A 15,277-nucleotide genomic window follows, 5' to 3' on the forward strand; every position below is an offset into this window, starting at 1 on the left:
ATTAAGAGCGGCACTGGCATTTTTTGGCTGAGCTAGAGTTTTATAGTGTGGTAGGATGACAGAACTGGAGAGCATTTTACCCTAAGGTTGTGCTAGTGTATATGTGTGTATATTTTAATAGAAGTGGGAATGCAATTTTTTTTAACTGCAGAGAACTTCAGTTTCAGATTATCCATTATGGTAAACTGTTAAACAGTATATTACTTCACTGATACTAAAATGTTATCAATTATTTTAGGCTTGTGTATAAGATCTAATATATATGGGTTGTATTCTTCTTTTAGAGGATACAGTAACATTCAGAGCTGTCAGTCAAGATGCAAATTGCTTAAGCTTCTCCCATTTTTGTCACCAGAAAGCTATACTTTGTCCTGAAATGTATATGGCTTTATTAATTGCTTCCTCATCTGTGAAAGGTTTATCATTTCTCAATTTGTTATGTTAAGTTTGGAAGACTGCTTGACTTGTGTCATCCTATCCATAAAAAATATCAGCTGGCCGTTACCAAAGTCTTCGGCAAGTACATGAGTGCTATTGTTGTGGCTACTGAAAAAATAGCAAGGGATTGCATTCGATTCCTAAAGGAGGAAAGAGCTGAGCCTGAAACATTTCTTGCTTTGGATTACCTTGATGTAAGTTTTTTCTTTTCATCAGCAAATTAGTTGTTTTAAGATTGCTTAAGGTAGAATTTAAGTTGTATAAGGATATATAAAATGTAAGTGTTTAAGCACAAATAAAGCTATTGTAGAGACATTATATGCCTCAAAAGGTTCCTTACTGCTATAAAAACTCAAACCTTTCCCCTTTCTGCACTGTGTACTTAAGACCCTTTATTGTAATTCTATCCCTTGGTTGCGCCTCCCTCGTGTAACTGGTTTTACTGTCTTCGGTATATATTACATCATGGTTTTATAAACTGATTCCTTAAGCCATATAGTAAAACGGATCTGTCCCTAAACTTGTAGCATTTTAGAGAAAACTACTATAGAGGCCTGCAATTCAGACTTGTGCCCCAGGTTGTCCATAGTTTAGTATTCTGTCCCAATATGGAATTCTGTTTGTGTTGTAGTTTGGCTCCTGAAAGAGCTCAGATACAAAGTTCTTCTGTATCTTGAGAAAACATTTCTAGCCCTTTTTGTATTTACTAAAAACATTTTAACATAAATTCAGCCTATTGGAAACTGATTACTTCTGTAGATAGAAGTAATTTTATACTTCTGAAAGTAGTATTTTCATAGATGAAACTCTGTTTCATACTAACAAAAAACTTGTTTTGTAGTCAAACTGGAATCAACTATTAATTAATGGTCCATTGTAAAATGCACAGGACTCAGGCAGTGTTTTTAATGGGTAACTGAATTCCAACTTGAACTGTTACGGAACAACAGCTGCATGACTTGATGCTACTTAGCCTTAGCTGCCTCCTGTTCTTTTGTAAAGTAAATTCACATACCTCACTGAGGTCATCAGTACTGTTTTTTGAGCCAAAGTTTAAAAATTACTTCAACCCAACTTCTAATCTTGAGAGCCTTACTGCTTTGCCTCTCCTCTCACTCAGCAAATTAGGCCACTCTTCTAATCAGGATTTTGTGCCCCCTGCAGTAACTAGTGCCATAGATGCCAGTATTTCTTTAATATCATAAAAGAATTCTGGCCAGAGCCAGATAACAGGCAAGTGCTCTCCAAAACTATCTGAAAACCTTTTAGGCTGTCAAGGAGTCTTCTAAGTCTTTGGGTGAAGTACCCCAGATAGACTGCTGTGACCGCCTGTTAAAATGTAACCCTCTCAAATTCAAAGGCAGGGGGTCTTTGCCTGGACTGACAGGAAAAAAGGATAGTGGCTCTTTTAAGGACCTTCCTCTCGGGCATTGGGGAGGAATCATCTGAGAAGTTGGGTAGTCTGGTAGGGATCAAGTAAACCATTGGCCCCTGTGCACTTGGAGGAATGTGTATATACCCTGTCGCTCCAGCCTGAGTTTCTTGTCAGATCAGGATTAGCAGCTCCTACTATGGGGATTAGTGTAGGACTGGGTTTTTGGTCTGCCATGGGCATTGCATTAGTTACCTCTTTGGGGATAGGGAAAGAATTTTTCCCTTGCTGTCAGATTGGCTGGGGCAGTGTGGTTTCTTCCACCTTTGCCACAGCAGCTCAGGCACCTGATGGGGTTGGACAGGAGATAAGATTCAAGTTGTTGGCCGTTTAACAGATGGAAGGTGTCAGCACAGGTACGGGTTTCATTGGAAGGCCATTTCCTGATATTCCAAAATCGGAAGTGGACTTAAAGGAAAGTGTCCCCTAAGGCGGGGAATGAGCTTCCTAATGCCTGGTACAAGCAGAACAACCCCTTTCCCTAGCCCCTTAATCCCTACATGAGGGAAGAGCAGTGGGGTCCCAGCAACATTCTGGGGACCAGCTGTGTAAGGGTCGGGGACTGACAACAGCTCCCCACCATGTGGAAATAATAAAGGGAAGGGAATCATGACCAGGAGACATTGCTTGATAGCTCCCAGATGAGTTAAGTTAATAAAGCTGGAGCCTAATTAAACCACATCCCCTGCATCTAGGTCGGTCTTCCCATATGTCCAGGACAAAGATGTCTCTTCCATGGAGACTTTAAAGGATCTGTGTGGCAGGAAACTGCAGTCTGGCTTCAAGAAAATAGATGAATTGGTCATTAAAGTAAATCCTGCCTGTGCAGCCATGGGAGAATCATTCAGCAGTGGAACCAATATGATTCTTGTGCATAGGAGAGAGATATGGGAGGCTCACAAGTGGATGCATGCCGGGGCAGTGGAGCCCTGTTAAGCATATTCTTCCACTCCAAGGAGACGTGGTATTGCAGGAAGGGTTATTGCAGCCTTTAGGTCTCTCAGTGGCATGACAGACTGGACTAAGTGTGATTAATGTCAGTGGCAGCTGTGGGTGCTCAGCATATCTGAAAATCATACCATACTTATTTAGATGTCTGTGTGTGATTTTGATGCCCAAGTTTAGGTGCCCAAGTTTGTGTGTTGATTCTCACATGAGAGAATGCTAGTGATTGCAGTGTGTTAAATTGTTTCCATCAGTAATTGGGGTTTAATTGAAATAAAATCACTGTACGAGAACTATGACAGAATCATCATTCCCATGTTAAAATTGAAAACCTGTTACTGCCTTTTAAATTTGATATAGGCAATCACTATTCTAGGCACTGATTCGGGGAAGCAATTATGTGTTTTGATCCATAGAGATGGATTTAAGCACATGCTTATGTATATGCTTAAGTGCTGTCCTGATTATGGATGCTTTTTTGAATCGAAGTCCTAATGTTTTTACATAAATCCTAGCATCTTTGATTGTGGGTAGATTTTTAATGTTACTTTAATGCATGTTTTGTCCAGTTTTTATTTACTTTAATAAATGTAAATTCTGTCTCTTCAGAAGGCACAGGTATTACCGAAAATATGGATGTTTGTTGTTAATTTTGTTCATGCAGTTTACTATCCCACCAAGGTACTTGTATCTCATTATTTCGGCTAGTTCTCCAGAAGATTGTTTTTGCTTTTTAGATTAAGCCCATCAATGAAAAATTAAGGGAGATAAAAGGATCTAAAATGATGATTGATGTTGTACAGACTCCATTTACACCCCTGAAAAAAGTGATTCAGTTTGTATGTGGGAATGGTCTGGTCTGTGAAACTGTTAAAGAAGCAAGACAGATAGCATTTGATGGACCAGTGAGGTTGAAAGTAAGAAACTGAATTTTGTTTCATATGTTGTTTTCATCAGGTGGATTGCAATGATATGTTTAATACCATTTGAAATAACTTTGTTCTATAAATATTCTACAAAATATGACTTAACTAAAAACTATCATATTGCTCTCGCCAGTTTACACAGAAAGGAACTTAATCCCCTGAAATTTCACATAACCCATCTCTTTCCAGTGTGGAATTTTTCTGGAAAGCTCGGAGGGAAAAAATTAGAAAAAGAGTTTTAAATTAGGGTGCTGAAATATTTCCCTACAGTTGACTCTTTTTTTCAAATGCTCCTTTTTTTTCTTTTTGCTTGTTATATTTAAAATGTTTGGCTGAGAAACATAAAATCTGTTTTATTGGCTTTCTCGCAGAGAAGTGCCTTCATATGTTCTTGAGGGATTCCTTTGTGAGCATGTGTGGGAGGTGCAGACAGAAGTTTTGCACTATATGGTTGAAAGTCTCCCTACTTCATTCTGCAGTTCCTCTCCACTGACGTTTATACACCATAATAGTACATGCGGGTAGCTCCCTGTCATGTACCTTCTAAAGATTTGTTAAAGTCTGCAGAATGGGAGCCCTGCTATGATAGTCCACTTTAAATATAAAATATATTAAAAGTTCCATTTCCAGTTCATGGGATTAATTTCTGATATGCTGTAACGCTAATTTATATTAAAACATTACTCACTGCAAAATAACACTACTTGTGTCAGTTACATAATTCTTGTAGCTTGCTCAGTATAACTCTGTGTAAGCAAGGGTTTGGGGGCATGGTCCAACTAAGTATGGAGGTTACTTATATATAGTTATGTTCACTTGTTTGCTCAGAATTTGGTCCATTAGCTGCTAGAGTATTGCAGATGCACAATTTCTAACCTAATTCCTAACTAAGTATTGCAGATGCACAATTATTAGTATTGTTCATTAAAGAAAAGAAAATGTCTTTAATTTTCAGACAGTGTCTCTTGATGGAACTTTATTTTTGAAATCTGGAGTTATCTCTGGAGGGTCAAGTGACTTGAAATTTAAAGCTAGATACTGGGATGAAAAAGAGATGAAAGAAATGAAAGAAAGAAGGGATAGGTTGATTGATGAACTAAAGGTAAGTCCACTAAATAGGCAATTCTACCTTAACACTAAAGGCAAAATGGAATAAAAGTTATGAATGGAAAGACAGTCTGAGGAACTGTTCAGTTTTTGTCAGCTTTTAATTTCAAGTTAATTTATTTCATTCCTGATTATTTTATTTTTAATGCAGGATGGGGGTAGTGGAATTAGTAGTGGCTTGTTGATCAGAAGTGTTGCCTGCCTGTTACCTTTGTTCCGAAAGGGAATGCAGTGTGACTGCATGCAGCTGGGCCATTCGTTTATCTGTAACCCACACTAACAGTGTAATTTTGTTTCCCCCATCTAGTGCATAGTTTACTATTTCTGGGGAGATGAGACCAAGCTACTCTCTTAGTGTGGGTTACGTAGATGGAGAATTGCCTAACTGCTAAGAGCTAGTTTTGCTATAGAAAGTATTGTGGTATGGTAGGAGCACTTTGTGTCTTTCATCAGAGAAGCTTTTTGAGGCATTGCTGTAGTGACTAGTGAGAATAAAATTGTAAGCATGCAACAGAGAACAATCTTTCATGAATTGTGACTGTAAAACTTGATTTCATAGATTTTGTTGGGAGGGCCAGAGCAGTAATTTATCAATTTATGCCCTTTTACACTAGAAAGTGAACCAATGTTTGAAAAGCATTTTCAAATATGCCCCACACCATCAAAACTTAACTTGATTGTGGTCAGCTGGCTCACGTAGATGTGGCTTACCTGTGCTAAATTTGTCTAATTAAACACCCTGTTAAATGGAAGTCGGATTATGATCATAAAGATATTTTCTGGCCTGTGAATAGAGTATTATGAAGTTGACTTCTGTTTTTAAAACGTACTTTTTATGTATATTTTCTCATACAGTTTTTGAAATCTGTTTTAGGAATTAATGAAGATCAAACGTAAGGAGACTGACTTGAAACAGTTACAGGCACAGTGCCAGGGAACTCAGACCCGGCTCAAATATTCGCAGAGTGAATTAGAGAATATTAAAAAGAAACACCTTGCTAATTTCTACAAGGTAGTACAGAATAACGAAGCACCTGTTTTTTCCTCTGGTTTGGTGATCTTAGGCCTGGTCTACACTGGGGGTGGTGGGCGGGACCAATTTAAGTGATGCAACTTCAGCTACATGAATAACGTAGCTGAAGTCGACGTACTTAGACCTACTCACCACGGTGTCTTCGCTGTAGTGCGTCAGTTGCTGATGCTCCCCCGTCAACTCTGCCTGCACCTCCGGAGTCGACGGGAGAGCGCTCAGCTGTCAATTTATCGCATCTCAATTAAATGCGATAAATCAACCCCCGCTGGATCGATCGCTGCCCTTCGATCCTGCGGGTAATGTAGACAAGCCCTTAGGTTATAATTTTTATGCTTAATAAATGTTGTAGCTAATACTCAATACAACATCCACAAGCTTAGTAGATCTTATATTTATTTTCTTTATGTAGTTGTTGGAATTATATTTAGCAAGTAGTGGTTATGATTAGAGAATTAATAAAATTAGAGAACAAGATTAATTACTATATTAAAGCAACGAGGCTTTCTTTTAGGTGTTACTGTTTTTAAAAAAAATTTGCTTGACACTCACCTAAACTTGATCGATAGTAGCCCTCGCAAAAAGGTGCATGACTCAATAAGTCTTAGCTGGTATGTTTATTTGTAATATGTAATTTGCTTTCCGTTCTGTAGAATTGTAGCCATTATACTTAAATCAATAATAGTGATTTCAGAAAAAAAGTTGTAACTCCTTAACTCAACACAAGATAAATAGCCATAGTGTCAGAAGCATCTATTAATATTTAGAATATCATTCATTTTGTTTAAAGAAACCAGTATAAATACTTATTTCCTTCTTCCTCTTTGTAATTAGGAAAAATCTAAGCTGGAAAGTGAGTTAGTAAATATTAAATCACAATATGCTATGCTGAATGAAGGACTGTTACAAAGAGCAGAGAAAATTGAAGAGTTTCAAAAGAAAATGAATGAGGTAACACATTGTATAATGTTCATGACAAATTATGGAGTTACGAATGGTTTACAGCAACTTCTCTGTAGGGTTGAGAGTGAACTCATGCAATTATGAAACCTTTAGTGTCTGAACAGTAGCTACAGTCTAGATGTTCTGAAGCACTCCAGGGAACATGCAGCATGCTATACTATTCTACCAGTGATGTCATCCTAAAAATTAATATGTGTGTTTCAACATCCAAATTTTAACAGTTCGTAACCTTAAAATTCTGAATCATTTTTATTCAAACCAGAATTTTGTACTTCCTAAGTGAGCAATATAGAACAAAACAAAACTAATTTGAAGTTTCAGGTGGCCTTTTTTCATTTCCATAAACACTACAGTTTTATTTGGAATAATGGGAGGGGGGGAATTTCCTCTGTTCAAGTAACTTTAAAAATACACTGAAGTGATTTTGCTGAGACTCCAACAAAATATTCACAGCTGAGACAAAATGTAGAAGGTTTCAAACCAAAGGGAATTAGTTTATTAAAGGAATATTAAAACAGAAACTGGAATTCAACCTTAACTGTAGTGTTTGCCATCATGATCAAAATAGTCTATATATCAAAATTCATGGTGGTATAATATAAAGGTTTTATTTGCATTAATTTGAGATTATTGCAATGCTCACAAGTGTCTCTGTGGAACATCTCAACCCTTTGTCACACCATAAAATTAAGCATTTTTGTATGCCACATAGAAATTATTTTAGAATTTTTATTTTTCAATTTTAAAAATTTAATTGACTTTTTTTGTATCTCACTACTTATAAAAACAGGTTTCTTAGTTACTGTGAGTCAACTATACAGGGCTTGATAGTTGAAATACAGTTCTCACCAAAAGCACATTTTCCAAGCATGTTGTCATTTCCTGTGTAAATAATGTAGTGCTTGCTTTTATAGCAAAAGAAAATGTAGATTAAGAATTTCCTAAGAATAGTGTATCTATTGATGGTGTTAAATAAGCCTGAGTATTGATGTGTTTATATATGGTGTAGTTTTTGGCATTACATTTAACTTACAGCTGTTTGTGAGAGCTTTTATTTTTCTTTCAGAGATCCATATGAGCTTGTGCTGCATGTTTTTAAAATTTTGTTCCTCTGATAAGTGCAAAATGGAGTACTCACTGTATTTGTATGTGTCCCATTGTCCCTTTAATTTTGTAAGCATAATTTTCCAAATCTTCAAACTCATTTATCTGTTTATTATTTTTAGGTTAACCATTTTCTAGTCTGGGGAAAGTTTTTTTTTTTTTGCTCTTTTTGTCAGTAAGAGTAACCTGTGGTAGTTGTACTGCTGTGATTCCACTGTATAAATGTGGAGAAGGGAATAGGATTTCTAACAGGGAATAAGCACTCTCCTCTGTGGCACAGAGCTTAGCTTTGCAGAAGAATTTAGGGGCAGGAATGGGCCTGGAGGATCGGCAGCTCTGCATACCCCATAGCCTTCTCCTTTTTCATAGAGAGTGGGAGCCATGGGTAGGAGTGTGAGGCTGATATTCCAGTTTGATACCTTGAATTGTCTCTGGAGTAACACTGCTCCTGCTCTGGCACAAACGGCTGAAGTAGGGATTCCTCTCCTCATCCTATGAAGTTCACTCGCACTGTCTGGTTATTTGGACTTCACCTCCACTTTGAAAATTCCTAGTGCAACTAAATTCCCAGCAGCTTTAAAATACATTATGTTTCTAAAACTTCTTTAAAATCTTGCCCAAAATATAAAACATCTTTTTTTATAAAATGTTTCTCTTACGTGAATTAAAAAAGTTTAAGTAGTTTTTTTGGGTCGTTTGTTTAAAGGTTGAAGATGCTGTATTCCAAGACTTCTGTGAAGAGATTGGGGTAGAGAATATTCGTGTATTTGAGCAAGAACATGTGAAACAGCAGGAAGAAACTGACAGAAAAAGGTGTTTTTCAAACAAATGAAAATTGCTGTAGGCTTTATCAAAACGAATATACCAGTAATTTAGTAATTGCATAGTTACTGTAGGAAGGATTGCCAAAGCCCAAGAGATTTACTGCAAGATGTCAGATTTTCTCCATCACAACCTATCTAGCAACCCTAACAATGTGGTAATGTGCTTATTACTGGGAATTAGCTTCGGTATACTGTCTGTCTGGGGCTACTATGCCAGCTGCAATATTAGTCCACAGTAGTGTTTCACAACAAACTGGTTAGATAAGAATATATTAATAATACTGTACATTTGACATTATTACAGTATTATATATATAATACAGCAATAAACAAGAAGAATAATCTAAAAACAGCCCAGAGAAATAGTTTTATCATTAAATTTGTGAAAACATTAATGCTATTAATCAAGGTGTAGTGGATTAATACTCTGCCTCACTACACGAGGTCATGCATTTCAAAGGAGAACCAAATGTAAGGACGTAATGTTTCCCATATAAAAACACCCGATGACAAAATTAGAACCTCATACAAGATATTTTCAAATTGATAACGTCAACAATAGGGATTTCATTCACATACTTAAGTGACAAAGGACAAGTTTCTTTCTTAGAGGAGAGTCAGAAGCACTGGAGACTGGTGTTCTGTTCAGGATTGGATATGAAGTCATCCCCTTACAATCTTATAGACTGAAAACTCAAAATAAGGATTACTGTTCATTTTTTGTATCCTCAGCCAAGCAGACAGTGATTCACGGACCTTAGAGTTGTTAACTTTGCCTGTATTCTAATACAGATTGCCAGTAATAGAGTCCAATTCCTTTTCTGCACCCAGGTTATCTGTTGAGTCGGTCATTCTGATGTGATGTCATCTCGAAACTTACTGAGGACAAAACACTTTCCTTGCATGTGGCTGAGATTCAAATACTTGTACAGGTTCATAGTTGAACAGGATTTTAAACTTCAGAATAGTGGATATGCTCCATTTTAAATCCTGGTTTTAGATTGCAGAGAATTGGTTCAAATGAGGGTGGTTTTAAAAAGCTGATAACAGAACAATAAAAGGAGAAGCTTTCTGTATCGATCATGAGTACATACCTTGTACTGAGAAGCGAGAAGCACTAAACTTAGTGTTATTTTGTTTCTGATGGGACAAAATGTTTTTGTGGAAGTAGTCATCAATGTACTCAGGACGAACGAGAGTGGGGTTTTTATTACTACTTTCAGTATATCTGCGAGATACTTCATTTGTGGATTGCATACTTATTCTGCAATGGTCATCCTGTGTCTAAATTATCATGTTAAATTTAGTGTGCTCTTTGCATTTATATTCAGTTATTCTGAAGTAAAAACGAATGGGGTACATTTGTTTTGCAGTCTTTTTTTATGGACACTTTTAAATCAGTGTTAAACTGATTTCTGAGTGTTGGCCAAAAATAATGTTGTTACGTTATGTTTGGCCAGACTGGAGTTTGAAAACCAGAAGACACGATTGAGCATTCAGCTCGAATACAGTCGTGGCCAGCTACAGAAGTTGGTGAACAAGATCCACATGTTGAAGGAGGCAGTTCGTAAGGATGAGGCTGAGATTGTCAGGCTAAAGAAGGTAACTGTTACATAGCAATGTCTAATTGCAGGAGAGAGGGAAAATATAGAGAAGCATTATTTTAAGTGAACCTGATACTTATTTATAAATGTTCAGAATATTCAGTTGTATACATTTTAACTTTGAAACAAATATGTTAAAATAACATGGTATATGAACTGGAAAAAGAAAATATTAAGAGCAACTTTAACTCTGTCTGCTTGTACATGTGCATTACAGGAATGTCTTTAATTGCATGAACATGCAACATGTATGTATCAATGGATATAGGTAAACATGCAGTTAAAATATTAATAGCACATTGTTGAGGTTCTTTAGCAAATTTTACTAGTGACTGCTAAACTAGTAAGCATTTATATCATGCTTTTCATCTTCAAAATACTTTACACGTAGTAAATATAGTCAGCGTAAAATAACTTCAGCATAACTGAGCATACAGAATGGCCTCATATTTTTGTATGAAGTAGTTTTTAAAGTTGACTGTACATGTAGATACTTTCTTTGTACTTGGCTTTTCTTAAAATTCACTCTTAAAAAATCGTGAGCATATGCAGTAATAAAAAGTTACACATTCATATGCAATTAGCATTATTTTATCCCTTTATATTGATAAATTGTCTATCCATGCGAAGCAGTGAAAAGGAAAGTGATGTTGCAGTGTGTTAAACATCTAAGTAATATATCTTTTATTTATCCCACATAAACCTGCTCCATATTGAGAATGATGCCAGGTACATCTCTATTTTCCACATCTTTCCATTAAAGTAAATCAAATTATTAAAATACAGAGGAAAGGTGTATTTCTGGAGAGGGGAAAATAATTTAGCATCAAAATAAAATTTTTTCAAAGAGTTCAAAGCATATATTCCTCTTTTGTGATTAAAATCCTTTCCCCTAAAATCTGATTGCATGGGCTGTGAGTAAATGGGAGTTTATGTGTGAGAAGGATGGAATCCTCTCTCCAATGCTGAGGGAATTTTGGGAGACTATTACAATAGCCCATGGACTATAATAGAGTTCACAGCATCTGTGCCCCCACACTCCGTTTTGGTGGTTTTGGATAGTGGACCTATGTAGTCATGAAGCTGCTGGCCATGCCCCCACCAGTGTCTGCTGTGGACAGGGCTGTCTCTGCAGGCTTTCCATGAATGCCTTCTTCCCAGTGCCTTTTAGGCTTCGTCCACTCTTGCTGAATTCAAAGACAAAATTCCTATTTACTTCCATGTTGTAGGGTAAGGGTCTTTGTAATCATAGAGAATGGGATGCTGTTTTAATTTTATCAAAGCAAAGAAAAAGTATCTGAAAGTTCTTTGAGTGTGTGTTGGCATGGATCCTGCTATATATTCTTTTTTCTAGCAATGGGGCCACTCATGCATCCTTAGCTTCTTCATGCTCCCATACAAGAGCGTAAAGGTGAGGCAGTTGTGACCCTCCCTTAGTTCCCTCCTACTGCCCGTGGCAGCAGTGTGGAACCTAATGTGTGTCTGTCTTGCTCATGCTTTAATATTAGCTATTCTCATCCAAACTTCATAAATCTTGTGAAGATTCTTTAGAACAGCCTTCATTCTCCTTATTTTAAGAAATTGGAACAGAATAAAACCCAAGCTGATTGATTTTCTCTGACGCAAGGTCCCCCTCTACAGGTCCTTGTAGACTTAAAACCCACAGGCCTCATGCCTCACTCATTTTATCTTATAACATTGATTCTATTTGCATATGGGCACATCGGGCACCTGATCCCAAGCAGGTGTTCTGCACCTCATTCTCCACTTGCATCAGGAGTCAAATGACACAAAAGACTGAACCTCCATCTCCTGGAGCAGTCAATGAAGGCAGCATCAGAATCCCTGGGGGTTTGAGGACCTCCATACCAGTGAAGCATGCACTGACCAGGTGGGTGATGCCTACGAACGGAGAATTCTGGGCTGAGCAAAGAGCCAACACAACATCCATGGCACTGGATTCACCTAGACCTTCAGATCATGCCCTAGACATTGAAACAGGGCACCGACTGCAGTCACACACAGCAATAGGGCAGAAGCTCATGGCAATGCTCAGTGTCCACTTATGTAGAGAGTCCCAGTAAGATATTGGGGGATAACCCCCCTCCTTCCCAAGCCTCAACCGTCACTTAAGATGAGTCAGGAAAATAACAGAGTGCTACGCAGCAGACACCATTGGTACCAGGCTGGATACTGAAAGCGCCCCTACATATGCACTGGCACTGGAGGAACAACTGCGACCTGTGCCAGATCCATACCCAGCACTGGAGATATCCCTTGGTACCAGCACAAGCCTGATACTGCTGGCGCCTTACCTATTGGTGGCATCTATGGAGGAGATAAAGCCATCTGTCCCCTCTGACTGAGCGGAGAACTGTCCCAGATAAGATCCATCAGCGGATCTCAGGACTCCATCACATCAGGATTGGCACTGGTACAACCACAATAACCTCCAAGCCACCCATATGTTTACAGGATGCTGCCCTGACTGTTCTGGAAATACTGAGGCCTACCATTCCAGGTGTCGAGAAACCACTTGCCTCTAACGGAAAAAAAAGGAAAAGGTGGTCCTCCCCAGTGATATCACTGTCTCCAATAATACCTGAGTACCAGGAAGAGTGGGACCCAGAGGTATGAATGCAGCAGCAGCAGCAGCAGTCTTCTTCCAAACTCTTGCCCCGCAGAGGACCTGTCTTTGTCAACTCCAGATGAAACAATAATTTCAGCACTGATGCTGATCCTAGATGATTTTAGGGCATTCTAGGAGCTCCTGATACAGATCAGACACCTTGGAGACCAAGAAATCTCAATTTTTTTTTTAATATATCCTGTCATCCCTGGGACTAGCCAGAATATCTCTTCCTAGAAATGAGATCTTTAGATACAGAAAGAGTGCTGTGGTAAATGCCAGTCACCTACTGACTATGAAATGCATAGAAAAATGATATCTAGTACTGAAGGAATTGAGTATTTCTACTTGCACCTCAACCCCAGTTCCTTAGTACTCCTGGCTGTCCATGTTCACCAGAAACCCAACAAAAGAAAAGGATCCCAAAAGACTTAACTGTTTGGGTGAAAGTCCTCCTCTGCTTCATTCAAGCTGCAAGTGTCAAATTTGCCAGGTTGTCCTAACCGAGTACAATTTCTTAATATGGGATGGGATGCCACTCAACAGACCCTGCCTCTTCCCCCCCCCCCCCCCAGAAGAAAGAATAGCTTAATTACCTTGTTACAGTGGGCCAGGGGGTAACAGAGTCAGCTCTTCAGGCTGCAGTGGATGTGGCAGATACCACAGTCTGGTCCATGGCCACAGTCTGTTACCATGTAAATAGCATTCTGGCTTTAGGCATTCTTCATGAAGTGCAAGCCATAACTGAGGATTTACCATTCAAAGGATCAGAACTATTTAGTGAGAAAACAGCACCCTGTAGTTGCTAAAGGACTCAAAGGAGATGTGGAGGTCCCCAGGAATCTGTATGCCTCCAGTGTACCATCATCGATCACAACACCAGGATAGGCAACAAACACCTCCATATCCCAATCAGTCTAAAAATCTATAAAAGTACGGAAGAGGTTGATAACTCTTCTCGACACCAGCCGCACACAGCACTGCATTCATGCGTTGGCAGACTTGATAGTTTGGTTGAAAGCTGCACTGACGCTAGTCAACTGAGCAATCTCTTGAGCACCAGCCTCCTCTCGTCCCACAAGGCATGGTTGGACATCACCACTAACAAATGGGTGCTAGAGGTTGCCACATGCTTATACCATCCAATTCTTCTCCCTACCCTCTTCCTGTCTCCTTTCTCATCCCTCTTCAGGGATCCTTATCATGAGAGCCTTTCACAAACAGAATTGTCCTCGTTACTCTGGCTGGTAATAATAGGAGTTACCTCAGGAATACAGGGGAAGAAAGTCTATTCACTGTATTTTCTTATTCCAAAAAAGAAGGGTTTTTGGTCGTGTCCTATACCTGAGGAGGCTCAACAGATAAACATGCTGTCTCAGATTCAGGATGGTAATGCTTGTGTGCATCACTTTGAGGTTAAGACTGGTTTGTGACTTTCAACTTGCAATATCCATACTTCCCTATTACCATCTACCTGGCTCATAAAGTACCTCAGATTTATAGGGGGACCAAAGCATTATCTATACAGAGTCCTACCCTATGGACTGTCCATGGCACTGAGTGTATTCACAGGTTGCCTACCAGTGGTAGTGAGATATCTAAGGAAATAGGCACTGCGTGTCTACCCATACCTAGATGATAGGCTGATCAGGGTCAAGTCCCAGGACTGAGACCAAGACAGCTCTACATTGAATCCTCTCCTTGCTCTCCTAATTAGAGCTTCTAATGAATTATGAAAAATGGTCTCTCATGCTGTCGAGCGTGAATAGAATTCAAACTCAACTCATGGTCAGCGTGAGCATACCTGCCAGAAGAGTCCTTCAGTAACTTGTGCATGAGAACTCACACATGCCTGGGACTAACAGGACACACGTAGGTGTGTTCCTGCGTGATGCTGCTTGCAGATTCCTTCTGTGGCCATTAGATTTGTGTACTTTCCAGCCAAGCATCATTTGAGCACATTGTTCATGGTACCACCCCAAATCTTGTGAGCACTTAACTGGTGGCTGGATGCTTCAAATGTGAGAATAGAGGTGTCCTGCTTGACCTCCTCTCTAACATAGACAGATATTATAGATGTATTAACCTTTATACATTTATTATTATTTTACACAAATATTATAGATGTGTTGTAACTTTTTTATATATTTTAATTTCTTTATATTTTAATTTGCTATACAAAATAAGAAGAAATGCTTTTTAGACATCATGTGGTTTCAATCTCTACAAAACTATTGGAAGGTAGTTTATTGGCCTTTACTATGTATTAAGGTAA

General features: G+C 38.5%; 1 protein-coding gene across 1 annotated transcript in view; it reads left to right on the forward strand.

The window, feature by feature from the left end:
* The window catches only part of SMC1B (structural maintenance of chromosomes 1B), a 65,665-nt gene that overhangs the window by 24,046 nt on the left and 26,342 nt on the right, over positions 1-15,277 (forward strand). Inside the window, exons 10-16 of the mRNA XM_084628349.1 lie at positions 447-632; positions 3,553-3,732; positions 4,697-4,843; positions 5,723-5,860; positions 6,713-6,829; positions 8,652-8,758; positions 10,230-10,371. Of these exons, the coding sequence (XP_084484475.1) occupies positions 447-632; positions 3,553-3,732; positions 4,697-4,843; positions 5,723-5,860; positions 6,713-6,829; positions 8,652-8,758; positions 10,230-10,371 (1,017 nt within the window). The remainder of the gene's footprint in view (positions 1-446; positions 633-3,552; positions 3,733-4,696; positions 4,844-5,722; positions 5,861-6,712; positions 6,830-8,651; positions 8,759-10,229; positions 10,372-15,277) is intronic.

The sequence above is a fragment of the Lepidochelys olivacea genome, assembly GCF_965140295.1.
Source record: "Lepidochelys olivacea isolate rLepOli2 genome assembly, chromosome: 1".
In the NCBI taxonomy this organism is placed as follows: domain Eukaryota; kingdom Metazoa; phylum Chordata; order Testudines; family Cheloniidae; genus Lepidochelys; species Lepidochelys olivacea.